At 51.1% G+C, this 15,269-nt stretch overlaps 1 protein-coding gene across 1 annotated transcript in view; it reads right to left on the reverse strand.

Annotated features, from left to right (window-relative positions):
• Positions 1-8,570, reverse strand: part of LOC112395780 (epithelial cell adhesion molecule-like) — a 14,175-nt gene extending 5,605 nt beyond the window's left edge. Inside the window, 6 exon segments of the mRNA XM_024739182.1 lie at positions 1,552-2,029; positions 2,032-2,255; positions 2,257-2,341; positions 2,383-2,610; positions 5,365-5,570; positions 8,494-8,570. Of these exon segments, the coding sequence (XP_024594950.1) occupies positions 1,552-2,029; positions 2,032-2,255; positions 2,257-2,341; positions 2,383-2,610; positions 5,365-5,570; positions 8,494-8,570 (1,298 nt within the window).
• Between the last annotated feature and the right edge of the window lie 6,699 nt (positions 8,571-15,269).

A 15,269-nucleotide genomic window follows, 5' to 3' on the forward strand; every position in this document is an offset into this window, starting at 1 on the left:
CACTGTTGCGGCCTCTCCCGTTGCGGAGCACAGGCTCCGGACGCGCAGGCTCAGCGGCCATGGCTCACGGGCCCAGCCACTCTGCGGCATGTGGGATCCTCCCGGACTGGGGCACGAACCCGTGTCCCCTGCATCAACAGGCGGACTCTCAACCACTACGCCACCAGGGAAGCCCTCTTGAAGACTTCTTAAAAAATGAATCCAGAACTGTGCTTTACTGCTTTCTTAGCCTTACCCTAAATCTTCTCAAAGATACCCATAATAGATTTTTTTAAATTCAGGACTTCTTCTGATTAACTGCACCAGTGATCATCTCGAAGTAACACAATACAGGAGATGAAGGGGGCCTGAAAACTAGGTTCTCATCCTGGTTCTGCCACTGACAGGCTGGTGGTGGCCAGTCACACGTGCCTGCCGTGGCACAGGGTCTTCCTGGGTGAAGTGAAGAAGAGAGTCATGGCCTCGGCAAGCTCTGTGGTGGAGGCAGGTGATGCTTGTTCAGGAGATAAGCCCCAACTGCGTGAAAGAAGTGTAGATGCAGGGCAGCCAAGTGAATGGGGAATGTCCACTGACCCAGCGAATCGTAATTTGCTATTTCTTTAACTCTCAATTGATGAGAAAGACCAGATTATATTTCAAGGTATGAAGTACAATACTTCCAAAAGGAAGCAAAAGATCATCAATAACACTTTGGAAGTCCCCTGGCTGCAGTTTTTACTGTCTTGCTGTGACCACGTGGTATTTAAACAGCCCCTGTTGATGAACATGAATGTTGGTTTTGATCCTCAGAATTTAGCCAACGCTTCCCTTAGAATGGGCATGAATAGAAGCCCTTTAATTTGTTATCAAGCAATTCCTACCTAGAAAGTCAGTATAATCTATGGAGAAGAGCCCTGGGTTACCAGAGTATTAATTCATTGACTGGTTCTGACGGGGAAAACTCGCTGTGACATTTGGGTTCTTCCACCTTTTGGCTACTGGGAATAGTGCCTCCATGAAGATGAATGTACAAATATCTCTTTGATATCCTGGTTTTGATTCTTTTGGATAAATATCCAGAAGTGGAATTGCTAGATCATGGGCAGTTTAATTTTTCTTTTTTTTAGGAAACTCATTTTTTAAATGTTCTATTTCATAGTTCATAAAAAAAAGTTTTTATGTATAAAACTCAAAGTAAAGAGAAAGGCAGCTACTTAATCACAAATGGACGAGACAGTAGTCATTCAGCCTACTGTGGAAGCATATTTAATGCATACCCTTCAATGTTAGGGGTAAATAATTCAAACTATGCAATCCAAATTTTAGGTTTGGGTTTTATATCAGACCTGCATATATATGACACTCGTGGTCAAATTTTAAGATTGGTAAAGTCAATTTCAAACAGCTTATATTTTGAGTACAGGTTTAACTATTACAAATATATGATGTTTAACTAGCACAGTAGTGGTCTTCAAAGATCTTCTCTTTGCCCTATGCTCATATGTTTGTAATCTGAGTCTGCTTGCTAATTTCCCCTTTTGTAGTTACTCTTCAAATTAAAGTGCTATACACCTGAGTTCCCAATGCATCTCACCCATGTCCTTTATCTCAGCTTTCTCATACTTTGCCGTTCTTTTCTTTCTGGAAATAACCAGCATGATTCCAGCAGTAACTGCTATCGCCACAACCACAATGACAGCGATAATTCCCTCTTGTAGACCCTGCACTGACAATTCAGGTTGTTTTTCATCAACATAGTAAATTGAAGTTCAGCCAGGATCCAGATCCAGTAGTTCCCCATTTACTTTTAGGCCCATCCTTTTGGACTGGAACAAGGATTCACCTTTAACATCTTTTTCAAAATAATAAGCCACATCACCTATGTCCACATCATTCTGAACTTTCTGAGGATTTTGTACCAGATCAACAGTGGTAACATCATTCTCATACAGGATGTCTGTGATGTGTTTTGGATCCAGCTGATAACGACTCACGATTACCTCCTTGAGTGCAGCGTACAAACGTCGATCCTCGTAACGTTTTTCTCTCGTTTGTGTTTCAGTTCACCGACGATCCAGTAGGTCCTCACTGGCTCGGAGCAGGATATCTCACTGTCCTTATCAGTTCTTCTCACCCCAGCAGTGTCCACACACCAGCACGTGGACGTGCCATTGCACTGCTTGGCTTTAAAGAGCCCCTTGTCACGCCCGGGATCACAGAGCCCATCGTCAGCCTGGATAGCGTCCTCTGGCTTCCCTCCTCTCCCAGGCTTTGGGAGTCGTTTCTGCCATCACCACCAAACATCTGGTAGCCAGTTTTGTGCAAATGACAGAAGGTTGTGCAGCAACGGATGTACACTGGCACCGACCCCGTGGTCAGTTTGTAGTTTTCACACACGCACACCTTTCCTGGGCCGTGGCCACCGCGGCAAGCAGCAGCCCGAACGCAAGGACCCGGGGCCGAGGGCGCCTTGCTGCGCGTGCAAGGGCAAGGGCGAGAGGGGCGTGAGGTGGGCTGGGGGCTCTCGCGAGGACGCACGGACAGAGTAGAGCCCCGGGAGGCCATGGCCAGCCCCACGGCGCAAGGCCTGGGCCACACAGGTCCGCATCAGGAGGATGACGGCGAGGAGCCCTGGGGCCGGGCGGTTGGTGCGAGTGTGAGCTGGCCACCGGACTGCGCCTTCCAGCGCGCAGCAGCTCTACCTGACCTCGTTTTTAACTTCTTGAGGAATCTCCATACTGTTTTCCATAGCAGTGGCACCATTTTCCATCCCCACCAACAGTGTCTAAGGGTTTCCATTTCTTCACATCCTTGCCAACACTTGTCTTTTGCTATTCTTGATAATAGGCATCCAGACAGGTGTGAGGTGCTATCTCATTGTGGTTTTGATTTGCATTTCTCTGATGCCTAGTGACCTTCAGCACTTCTTCATATACCAGTTGGCCTTTTTCATGTCTTCTTTACAGAAATGTCTACTCAAGTCCTTTCCCCCTTTTAAAATCAGGTTATTAGCGTTTTAGCCGTTGAGTGGCAGGAGTTCCTTACACATCTTGGAAATGAACCCCTAACAGATATATGATCTGCAAACATTTTCTCCCATTCAGTGGGGGCTGCATCTTCACTCTTTGATTGTTTCCTTTGCCCCTGGTGGAGGACGGTCTTCAGCGTTTCCCTGGTTCTCCTTAAAGCATTTACACCAGCCGCCCCTCCCCGGCCCTTGTCCTGCGCTGCTCGCAGGTGTGGGGAGAAGTGAGCTAGCTGCCTCCCTCCTCATACGAGCTCATGAGAGCCTAATCGCCGCCCTCTGCCACCGCTTAAATGCTGTGGATGATTTCACTTCTGGGAACGCACACGCCCAGGTGGCAGGCAGCACCTTTTTTTAGAACTGACATTCTCACACGTCTTCTCAAGTGAACTGCCATTACTGCTAAATGTTTAAAGAGGTAACTGTTAAGTCAGCACCGGACTCATGCACATAGATGAGCTTTAGCATGGCACGTCTGTACTGGGAACCATGAGGAAATCCCAGCAGGGACTGGCTGTCCTACTGGTGGCACTGTCTCGTCTGTGTTGTGCATCTTCTGGGTGGAGTGTCTATAATTTATTGTCCAAACCAGTATGCTTTTAAGACAAAGGAGAGTAAGAATTATGCTAGGACAGCACTGAAAACGAGGGCTGTGAAGCCTCGGATTTCAGAGTGAACTCCAGTATGTCCTACAGGATACTGTAAGAAATTAATCTTTATTGGGAGAGTGAAAACCAAACACTATCAGCAACGGTTCCCACCTTCCCTGTGCTCCCCAAGAAAGGTGTGCTGGGTGCGGCTCTGCTGGGTCCCAGGTTGGGTGCCAGTGGCCGTGGAGGGGCACTGCTCTGCTGGTGACCTTTGTGTAGGGCAACCATGAGAATGCGGCCCTGTCAGGGACAAGCACATCAAGACACCAGGCAGTGGGCGCAGGGGGTGCCTGGCTTAGAGGCTTGAGGGACCCCCAAAGCCTGGGCTCTGGGTCCATGGAGGTTGCAATGCCCAGGCCTGGAGCAGGGCCCAGTGTCTGGTCTAGTGGATTTCTTTCTGCTGGGGGAGTGAGAAAAGCCCCCAGTGGGGGGGGTCCCACATGACCGGAACAAACTCTGGGGGCCACTGTCAGAGGATTCTCTGCATTTCAGAACAAGTTGACAGTTAGAGATGCAAGAGAGAAGGTGAAAGGGGCAAAGAGAAAGAAAGATGTAAGGGGTGGGGAGGCATTCCAGAGCTGCTCAGGACTCAGCCCCGTGTCCTGTTGCCGCTTCAGGCAAAGAACAGTGGGACCACGGGAGTTCCCTGGCGGTCCAGTGGTTAGGACTCTGCGCTTTCACTGCTGTGGCCCAGGTTCAATCACTGGTCAGAGAACTAAGATCCCACAAGCCACACGGCACAGCCAGAAAAATAAAAAAATATAACAGTGGGACCGGGCACATCAGGCAGGAAGACACTTATGGAAGGGCCCTGGAGTGGCTGCAGAACCGAGGGCAACTCTGGAGAACCAGGTGAGGAGGGGGAAAGCCCCGGAGCTCTGGGGGTGGACTGAAGCTTGTCCCGGGCCCTGATGCCACCAGGCACACATCGACTCCAACTGTGTTTTGGTCACTCTGTTTTCACTGGGCTCGAGCCGTAAACCGCAGGGTAAGCATGCCCACCCCTGGCCGCTGGCCAAAAGGATTTTGACAGTTGCTCTGCCTGTTCGCACCCAAGGAGAGAACGAGACATTACCCCAAAGGAACACCTGCTGCTCGTTCCAATGGAAGAGAGAATACGTGCTAAGAGGAAAGCAAAAGCAAAAGCAAACGAAGTCCCAGCCCTGCCTACCGGCATTTCTTTCTTTAGGAGCTCCGCATCAGATGGGCGGTAGGAATCTGGCAGAGGGAGGGATCCGGCTGACCTCGAGCAAGTGCGGGGAAGCTGCAGAGGACAGAGACCCGGCTGAGCCCTAGAGAAGGCTGAGTAGGTGGAGGAACTGGCTGATCGTGGGGAGAGGTGGAGGGAAGGCCTCGAATCCCTCCCGGGCTCCCGGAGGGGCAGCACTGGCAGCTGTCACTCCCGATTCCCCTCCCACCCTGGCCCTCTCCTTCCCACTCTCCGTCCTCCTCCTTCCCCGCACTCAACTCTCCCCCTGCGCCTTTTCCTTCTCACACCACACGACGTGCAGGGGGTGGTGGGCACTCTCTTGGCGGAGACACCGCGTCCGCGTGCAGCCCGGGGCCCCGCAGGGCTCGGATCTGCCCACGGCCTGCGACACCCCGGCCTGGCCGCCCACCGCACACGAGCACGTGAGCGTCCGCACCACGCGCCCCGCCCCCGCGCCTCTCCCGACCCCGGCGCGTCCCCGGGGCCCAGCGCTGACTCACCACACAGCCTCCCGCCCCGTCTCTCTGGACTCGCGGCTCCGTTCACGCGTGGCGCGCCGGCCCCAGGCCGCGTGCGGCCCTTTGACGTGACCGTCCTGTCCGCCCCACACGCAGTGAGCCCCGCGCTGAGGCCGAGGTTTGCCGGAGAAAGGGAGCCCGGAGAACAGACCTCAAACATGCCCGGGAAAGGCGAGGGGCCGGGGTGTCTACGGGAGGGAAGCAGGGCGGCAGGAGGCTGGGGAGGTGCCGAAGGGTGACAGGAAACAAGAGGAAGCTGACAGAACCGTCGCCCGCCGCGCGGGCCCAAGTACTTGTACCGACGCCTCGCGAGCCGCGGTTAGAAATGGCGGCGCCACGCCGTCCCAGGGGAAGTTCCGGCACTGACGTCAGGGGGCGGGGCCGTGCAGGCCCAGTGGGCGGGTCAGGGGCGGGGTCTCAAAGAGGCTTAACCAGGACTCAGCTGAGTCCAGGGTCCTGGAAGACGACCGGGACAAACATCTTCCTGTTTAGGCTGCTTAAGGCTCGGAGGACATGCAAGTTTTTGTAAAAACAATTAAAGCGAGCTTGATGGGTGGAAGCAGGTTACAGCTCAGTAACTTTTAAGCAAGTTACAGTTTCCCGGGGTAAGTGGACTGCCCTCGGTGTGAAGCTCCAGATGTACAGAGCTCCTGGTGGCTCCTCCCAAAGCGCCGTCTCCGTTCTCTTCACAGCCCTCCTGCTTGTTCCTGCAATACCCATTCCTGTGTTTGTAAGTCTTAGTTCTCCTTGAGAGCTCAGCCCAGGCATAATCCCCTCCAGGTGGGTTTCTGGCTCCCACACGCCTGCCACACGCACGCTCACACGTTCACACACGTGCACAGGCTCACACACGCACAGTTACCTTGTACAGAGCTGTGCCCTAATGTTGTCATTGCTCTTTATTCGCCTGGGTCCCCACCTGGAGGCATAGCAGTGTTTCATTCATCTTCATGCTCAGTGCCTAGCACAGCACCTGACATAAAAGGCTCAACCAATGTTAATTAAAAGAACCCCAACTGCACAATGGCTGGGTAAGAGGCCACCTCAGAAGCATGCCCTCTCTCAGGGTCTGATGTCCCAGGAAATGACCGTATAAACTGAAAGATAACTGGAAACAGGAAAAAGGCTTTGCCCATGTAGTGTTCATTCTTGTATGAAGGCCTGTCTCAGCTAAGGCATTAAGGCCCTAGGTGCCCCTGCAAGCAGCCGGGGGATGGGCGCCGGGAGCTGAGGGAAGGCTTCAGTGCGGGGACCGAGAACCTCCCGCCCCCTCCTCGGCCTTGCCGAAAGCTCTTATGTTATTGCCGTTCAGCTCTTGTATTTGGTCAGTTCTGTTATGATTCACTTATTGCAGGAGGAAAGGGCACACACGGCCAGGCAGAGGACAGGAACACACAGTGTCCACTGACGAGCACACCTCGCCTTAAACTCTCTAGTAATGAGAGGCAGCAGCAATGCTGTGCTGGCCGCAAGGACAGCTGGGTGTGGAAGACTGAACACCTACAACTGTTGCCACAAGATGGAGAAAAAAAGAAAAGAAAAAGACAGCCAAGAGTGGCTGCTGAGTGGCTGAGACACTGCAGGAACACCTGACGCCCTGGACTTTGCAGGATTTCCCACACTCTGTCCGCTGGGACTGCCCTGGGCTAGAAAGCAATGGTGCTCCCCAGACTCCTGCATTTAAGTTCACAAAAGAGCTTAGAAATAAGGCTGAAACTATTATTTTAAAGGGTTTACATTTTAGTAACCAGCCTTAAGTACTGTTTTCCATGAAATACCTTGGGTCTCACACAAAAATAGACATTAAGGGATAAAACTGCCATAGTGATCCACCCTGCCAGCAAGTGACAGAATGGGGACCCTGGATCCCCTGATGCATTATCCACTGGATGGACTCCCCCAAGAAAGCACCAGACCCCAATAATTTCATGGATAAATTATGTCGAAGCTTTGAAGAACAGACAACTCTCGCCTTTCAAATTGTTCCAGATGATAGTGATGGGTAATATCGTAATTCATTTTTCGAAGCCTAATATTACTGCCAAACATGACTGAGATTTTTTTCAAAGAAACACTATTGATTAATCTCACCTGGTAATGAGGATACAGAAGTACTGAATAGAATATTAGGAAATGGAATCTGGTACTACATTAGAAGAATAAGAACCATGATAAAGTGGGATTTATTCTAAGAGAAGGATTGTTTAATATTAAGAAATACCTTACGATAATTTCTCAAATTAATAGGTTAGACTTACTGCATACATTTCATTTCACTTAGGTGTAGACATAGTACACAATAAAATTCATATTTTGCTTTTTAATGCATGATTATATACCAAATACATTTCTGCCATCATCGTAATTATCACTTCGATTTGTTGTTTCCTTGGTCTAGAGTTCCAGGAGAAGGCTTACTATGTCAAATTATTTGGATATGTTGTATTATATAATAAACTGTCCCCTCCCAGTTATATTAGTATATATACTAATTCATAGGAGTGCCAATTTCACCATAATCTCACCAACTTTTAGTAGTATGTTTTATAGAATCTAACAAGTATAAAACGATTTTATAATTAAAAGTTTCCCGTATTTTACACAATATGACTTACTGACACAATCTGAACTGCTAGACGTTTTAATCATTTTTCTTGTGTGAATTCACAATCTGTCGAAGATAACCCAGAGTACCCTTCCTTTTACCTTACCTCACTTCAGTCCCTCCAACCAGGACATCTGGACAAGGTTCCTCCTTGATTTCTGGTGGAAAGCCGGGCTTGGAACCAATGAACTGCAGTCTCACTGCACCGGCTCTTCGCCTCATCTGTGACAGAGACTGTTCTCATCTTCAGCTCATTTTGGAAACCTCTTGCCTTTCTCGGGCTCTTTTATGGGGTTCACGTACGTAACCTATTCCTCATTCCCACCCCTTGGGGTTCCCAGAATCACAGGATCTTAGAGCTATGCTGTCCAGACCCCTCCCAGAGCAGCCGCCCGGCCACTGTAGCCATGACCTGACCTCCTGGGCTACTGACACCAGTGTGGACCTGACTGTGTGACGTGTCACAAGGCATCTGTCGCCACAACGCTGAGGCAGGGACCTCACACCTCAGCAGAGGCAGGTGGACGCCCTGTTCCCACAGATGCACCACAGGGAAGCTGCAGACCAAGTGAACCAGCGCCATGTCTACACACAGGTGATCCACAGGTCCCAGCCCATCACACCACTCAAGAGACTTTGCTTTCCAAATATAGAGTAAAGACACTTTGTGGTCTTTGGGTGTTGTTGTTTTCAGATTTCTCTTTTTTGACGTGGACCATTTTTAAAGTCTTTATTGAATTTGTTACAATATTGCTTCTGTTTTATGTTTTGGATTTTTGGCCCCGAGGCATGTGGGATCTCAGCTCCCCTCCCAGGGACCGAACCCGCACCCCCTGCATTGGAAGGTGAAGTCTTAACCCCTGGACCGCCAGGGAAGTTCCAGTCCTTGGGTTCTGAGTGACCTTCCCTGCTTTGGGCCCTGGAACCTCATCCTCAGAAGCCCACCAGACTCTGCTGGACCTGGTTCAGAAGAGCTTAGCAGTACGTTCTGTTAGTCAGTGTTGAACCTTTGGGCTCTAGCCATCTTTGCTGGTCTTTTATACTGGTCTGGGTGTATTCCCACAATCCATGTCCCATTAATTAAATCAAATAAGGATAATAATAAAGTGTGTAGCTCAATGCGATGAAATGAGCGCAGGCTTGCAGACGTCCTCTCTGAAGCTCATGAGCGGGTGTTGTTTGTCCCCCCAGCACGGCCTCTCCTGGGGTGCTCTGAGGACTCCTCTCCACCTGCCCCCAGGTCCATCTCTGCCCCGCCCCCGCTTCGCACATCACACAGACACTGGGGAGTCTGAGCCGTAGGGCAGGCAAGTGGATGGTAATCTGGGCTCCCTTTCCCTTTGCGTCACTATCGGCTGCAGCCAGTGGGCGGCACTGACGGGGCCTGGGGAGAGGAGACAGCGGGGCCCCTGGCCTCTGTCCTGCTGGGCTTCAGACACCAGTCCTTCCCCTTCACCATCAGGCCTGGAGGTGGAACTGCTCCCTGCTGTTGCCCGTCCTGGGGGATTTCACCCTTTCTGGGTTCCCTCAACCAGGCCCTCGTCTTTGTAAAGAGTGCACTCACTAAGTTCTCTTCTGTGCTGTTGCTCTAGCAACCTGAGGGACACGGGTGTCACTTCTTCTCCACACAAGACGGTCCTGGGAGAACAAGGTCATGGTGCCCTCCGCCCATGTGACCCAGGCTGGCAGACTGGCTCCGAGGTGGCAAGTGATCCCAGCAGGGCCAACAGAGGCTTGCCTGAAGTTTGAGCGTGCTCCTTGGAGGGAGAGGGACTCTCTCCTTTTCGGATTCCAAGGTGTAAGGGTTTAGGCGTGGCTCTGCCAGTGGTCGGCTTCCCTGCCCTGCGGAGCGAGTCTGCCCGAGAATGAAGCTATGACGAGGCGGGAACAGAGCCCGGAGATGAGAAGCGTCTGTGACGTGGTGTAAGCCTGTGGGTCCACACATGCCTAACGCCAGCCCCACCGTCACGGCCACCCGGAGTCCGGCTGGCAGTTCTCCTGGACCCACCCCAGCCAGAGGCCGCGCCGTCCACTGGGATTTCTCCTCTCCTGCTTCAGAGGCTGCAGCCCTGGTCCTAAGCATTCGTGGCCCCTGCCCTCCCAGGCTGCATATTTCAGGGAGAGAAATAGGTATTGAGCGGTCAACGTTTTCTTCCTGAAGCACAAAATGGCCAACAGCGCTCTCGCTGCTGCTGGAGTGGCCACCGCTGGGCTTTTCGCCACGTTCCGACAAGGAGAATTTTCACCGGAATGTTAAACAGCTGGCAGTCCGGGCGCTGTCTTGCCTTTCTCCCTCCCCTCACACTGATCCAGACTGACCCGGACGCGTCCGTCCTTGCCCGCCTTCCCCAAATCAGAAGTGACTGCGCCGCCGCTGTGATGTTCATTGTCTCGGGCAGTGACAGATGATGTCGCAGTTTCTGAGAAAATTAAGTCATCAACTCCCAGGCACCCCTGACATCATCAAAAAATGTCCAGGCTGGAGAGCCACAGGCCCTCAACTGATTGTTGGAAATAATGGGCAAAAGGCAGGCAATTATGTGTTGACATCGGGCTCTGTCGCTGTGAAGGGGTGGGGAGTTGTAATTCCTGCCCGTGGGTCATATCAAGATTTGGAACCAGAGCCCAATTTGAAATAACATAAACTAAAAGAACTGATTAGACCGGGTGTCATTTGGGGTGCATCTCTCTGAACTGCCCACAAATCCCTGCAGGTTATAATCTAATGCACAATAATTACACCCGCTTGCAGGCGGCCGCGTAGGGTGGACGACAAGTGGGTGACGGACGCTTCCAGCCCTGTCTGGACTCACCCTCCCACGCGTAAGACCTCTCATCTCCCGAGCTTTCAACACCAGTACATCATGCAAGCCGCAGCCGCCGGCACAGGTAGAGGCCCTCCATAATTAAGGCAGGTGATTATAACCAGAGGTGCCCATTGAGCTCCCCTAGAGGCATGCCACAGAGGAGACAGCAGAGGTCTGGCTCCTGGGCACCAGCCCCAGAGTCCCAGGCAGCCCCAGGTGTAACAGACAACGCCGAGAGGGGACAGCAGAGTGAGGAGCCAGGCCCTGGGGCCCATCAGGACTGGGGTTTGCTCCAGCCCAGAAGCAGTGAGGCCAAAGGGCAGGAAGAGCCAGCCTGGCTTCCCAGAGCTGCTGCAGACCTTAACCCACACACCCTTCATGCAGGGACTCCATGCATAGTTCCCTGATTTTCAGGTGTGGAGAATGTCCACGTGGGTAGGGCAGCCACCTCCCCAGTCTGAAACTTAAGCCCCACTCGCCCCCCATACGCCTTTCCTCACCATGACTGTCCTCCCCTCGCTCTGCGTCGGGGGCCTGGCCTGGGCCCCCTGAAGGTCCCAAGACACACGGGTAACACGAGAACCTACACGGGCCATCCCCACGGGCCTCCCAAGTTCATGCGCCTCCAGGTCACCACCCCTCCACACACAGGCACCCCGAAACACAGCTAGACTTCCCCAGGTCCCCACAGAGACTCTCCTATTCATTCACTTATTTAAGAAATGCTTACAGAACCCAGTGTTGTGCCACTTACTTTCCCTGGCCCTCAGGATATAGGGATGAGCTACCATCCGGTCCAGGGTAAACACACAATAGATAAGACAATAGATACAAATGTCTGTTAGTTATAGTGACTTCGAGACACGCCCCATGGCGAGGTGGTGCAGAGTAACAGAATCGGGTGCACTTTGGGGTGTAGGTAGTCAGTCTGTATTGATGCTAGTGAGCGGAACACATTCGCTGCATGAATGTTCTGTCTCTTCTATTATATGTCAGTTTATGAAGCGTACGTATCTACTTGTTTCCGTCTGTTTAAGCAGGAAATAAATTTTGAGTCACTCCCAGAAAAGGTCACAAGTAGCCGGGGAGAGGAGGACAGATCAGCACCGGCTGCCACATAAAAGGACCAGGTAAGAGAAGGTGCTCCAAATGGCCAATGGCCAAAAAAGTGGGCCGACCTCACTTCACACGAGGCAGAACTTTAGCGATCCCTGCCAGCCGTAATAAGACAGATGAGTTTCCCCCTAAATGCTCATACAGCAGAATACAGAGCAATGGTCAGCTAACACCAGTCATTAAAAAAAAGAAGAGAGGGCTTCCCTGGTGGCGCAGTGGTTGAGAGTCCACCTGCCGATGCAGGGGACACGGGTTCGTGACCCAGTCCGGGAAGATCCCACATGCCGCGGAGCGGCTGGGCCCGTGAGCCATGGCCACTGAGCCTGCGTGTCCGGAGCCTGTGCTCCGCAACGGGAGAGGCCACAACAGTGAGAGAGCCCATGTACCGCAAAAAAAAAAAAAAAAAAAAAGAGAAAAGTTTAAAAATACAGTCTTAATTCAGACAGAGAAAGACAAATATCATATGATATCACTTATATGTGGAATCTTAAAAAAAATGGTACAAATAAATTTATCAATACTCTGTAATGACCTATATGGGTGAATGAATCTAAAAAAGAGTGGGTATACGTATATAACCGATTCACTTTGCTGTACAGGAGAAACTTACACAACATTGTAAATCAACTACACGCCAATAAAAATTAATTTTTAAAGAAAGTAAATTTAAAAATACACTCTTGAGAAAAACATCAAGTCTCAGAAAATAAATAAACAAAATAAAACAAACATGAAAGATAGAGGCTTTAAAAGACCCAGCAAAACTAGTACGGGCGAGAAGTCAGCCAGCCTGACTCAGGTGGCTCAGGTTGGAATTCTGTGGACTACAGGACAAACGTGAACAAATGGGTTACCTCTGTTCCAACAAAACCTTATTAACAAAACCAGATGAGGAGGTGCCCATCAAGAAGTCTCATGAGGAAAACCCGGAGGGAAAAATAAGTGGACTGGCAGTGGCCGGGGGGCAGGGGTGGCACTGTAGCATCTATATAAGTTCTGGTACCATTTTAGTTTCAAAACTGTGAAAAACGTATGGATATTTTGAGAATGAAAAGTAACAAAGTACTATAAAAGATTCTAAATATGTTCTCTTTATAAAACAAAATGGAATGAGTAATTGATAAATAACTAAATAAATCATTGGGGGCTTCCCTGGTGGCTCAGTGGTTAAGAATCCACCTGCCAATGCAGGGGACAAGGGTTCGAGCCCTGGTCCGGGAAGATCCCACATGACGCGGAGCAGCTAAGCCCGTGTGCCACAACTTCTGAGCCTGCGCTCTAGAGACCACGTGCCACAACTACTGAAGCCCACGCACCTAGAGGCTGTGCTCCGCAACAAGAGAAGCCACCGCAGTGAGAAGCCCACGCACCGCAACAAAGAGTAGCCCCCGCTCTCCACAACTAGAGAAAGCCCACACGCAGCAACGAAGACCCAACGCAGCCAAAAATAAATATATAAATAAATAAATCATTGATATTTAAAATCTAATGGAAACTTACATTGATATCTAGTGTATACATACACATCTTTTCAAACTGTTGAATAAACATAACACTTATTCTCAAAGTATAACAATGTGATGCTTTATGTTACAGAAAGAAAGAATTTGAGATCCAGATCCATATTCTGTAAAATATATTACAAACTTGCAAAACAGAACTTTGAGTGGCTGCCTCTGCAGAGAGGCCAAGTAAAGCAGGGGCTGAGCTTCACCCCAGGGACGTAGAGGGGTCGCTGAGAGGAGACAGGAGGGAGGGTGGAGCGGGACCGGTATGGACAATGTCCCAACACGTAAAGGGGGAAGAGGGTCACTGGGAGGGGTGACTGGCAAGTCTTGGAAACTCCTTGGGAATTGGGAACCCAATCCATGCTGTTCTAGCAATTGACTTTCTAACTGGCATCCTGGGACATGTTCACACAAAATGATGCTGTCGAGCAAGAGTTCTTTACTGAGAAATGGCATCCTTCAGGATGCAGCGTAACCATGGAAACCAAGGAGCGGTCCACATGAGGACCCCCTTCCAGGGGTGGAATCAAGTTTAGGCTGCCACCTTCCCAAGCTTCATTTTCCCTAAACTCATCCTGTCTGCCCCCCACCTGTGGCTTTAAGTAAAAAAAATCAAGAGATCCGCAAAGACCTCTTGCCCCACAAAAATCCAGATATGCACAGAATGCTGAAGTCTCTCAGCGCCAAGGCATCTGAAAGGGTCAACACATACCAGAGAATCGGGAGGTGACGTGCCGGCCATCCCGGTGGCAGCTGTCAGTGACAGAGGTAATGTGTCTTTTCAGGTCAGTACCTTCCCCACCTCCACCCCCTGCCTGGCAGGAACCGGGGAGCTTTCTCGGATTCGCGCAGCGAGAACCAGCGCCCTGCCGCACACGGGTCAGCTCCGCTCTTCTAGGGAGACCTCCTGCGGCGAGCATCACTTCCCAAGTGCTGCGATGCTCCTACCTCCTTCCTGCCTTTGTTCCTCTCGGTCGAGCTTGGCCTCACGTTCTCAGCTCCGATGACCTCCTAGTTTAACACTGCACTTAGCGGGAGCTCAGCCCTGCCCTGAATATGGTGGGAAATACGAGGAGAGAGCAAGCTGGCGCCTTCAGGGACCCTGCAGAGAAGCTGAAGCAGACAACAGAAAGTTCCTGGAGGCGGAGGTGTGCAACGTGTGCTCGCCTCGACCTCCACAGCTTAAGTCAAGGAAGGCTCAGTCCCAGGGCGTCCTTGGGGAGAGTCTTGTTGAAAGAGTCAGCTTTGAGCCAGAGTGTGAAGGAAACAGAGAATGTGGAAAGGCAGAAATGACTTGTAGACAGCAGTTCAAAATACATCAGCTTATGCTTGTATGAACTCCTCAAGCTCTTTTCACAGTAGAACACAGCGGGAAAAGCATGTATTTTTGAGGCCGATGGACCTGATTTAGCATCAGGATCTGTCCACTCACACAATTTTCTTAAACATCCATAAACTGCTTTTGGCCTCAGTGACATGGGAGTGATAACAGCGTCTACCTTGTGCACATTTAAGAACCGCCAAAGCCCCACAAGCACCACACGCGTTCTGACCCACATCTTCCTGTCCTTGCTCCCCCCATTCCCACTCTCAGCCAGGTCCCAGGTCCTCACGACCGGCACCATCTCTCTGAGGCCCCAGCACCCAGCTCCGCGGCTCCGACCCCCGCCTTCACCCTTCCCACCTCCTTACCTGGGCACGCCCACTCCAGCAGCCCCTCAGCCCATGGAGACCGTCCGCCCTTCCATCCACCTACTCGTTCACTCTCCACCAGCCACCTCGCGTCTCACAGACCTCCTTCCACCATTACTATTACTATTAATTTGACCCCAGTGGAATTTCTGATATTCG

The sequence above is a fragment of the Neophocaena asiaeorientalis genome, unplaced genomic scaffold (assembly GCF_003031525.2).
Source record: "Neophocaena asiaeorientalis asiaeorientalis breed wild unplaced genomic scaffold, Neophocaena_asiaeorientalis_V1.1 scaffold145, whole genome shotgun sequence".
Taxonomy (NCBI): Eukaryota; Metazoa; Chordata; class Mammalia; order Artiodactyla; family Phocoenidae; genus Neophocaena; species Neophocaena asiaeorientalis.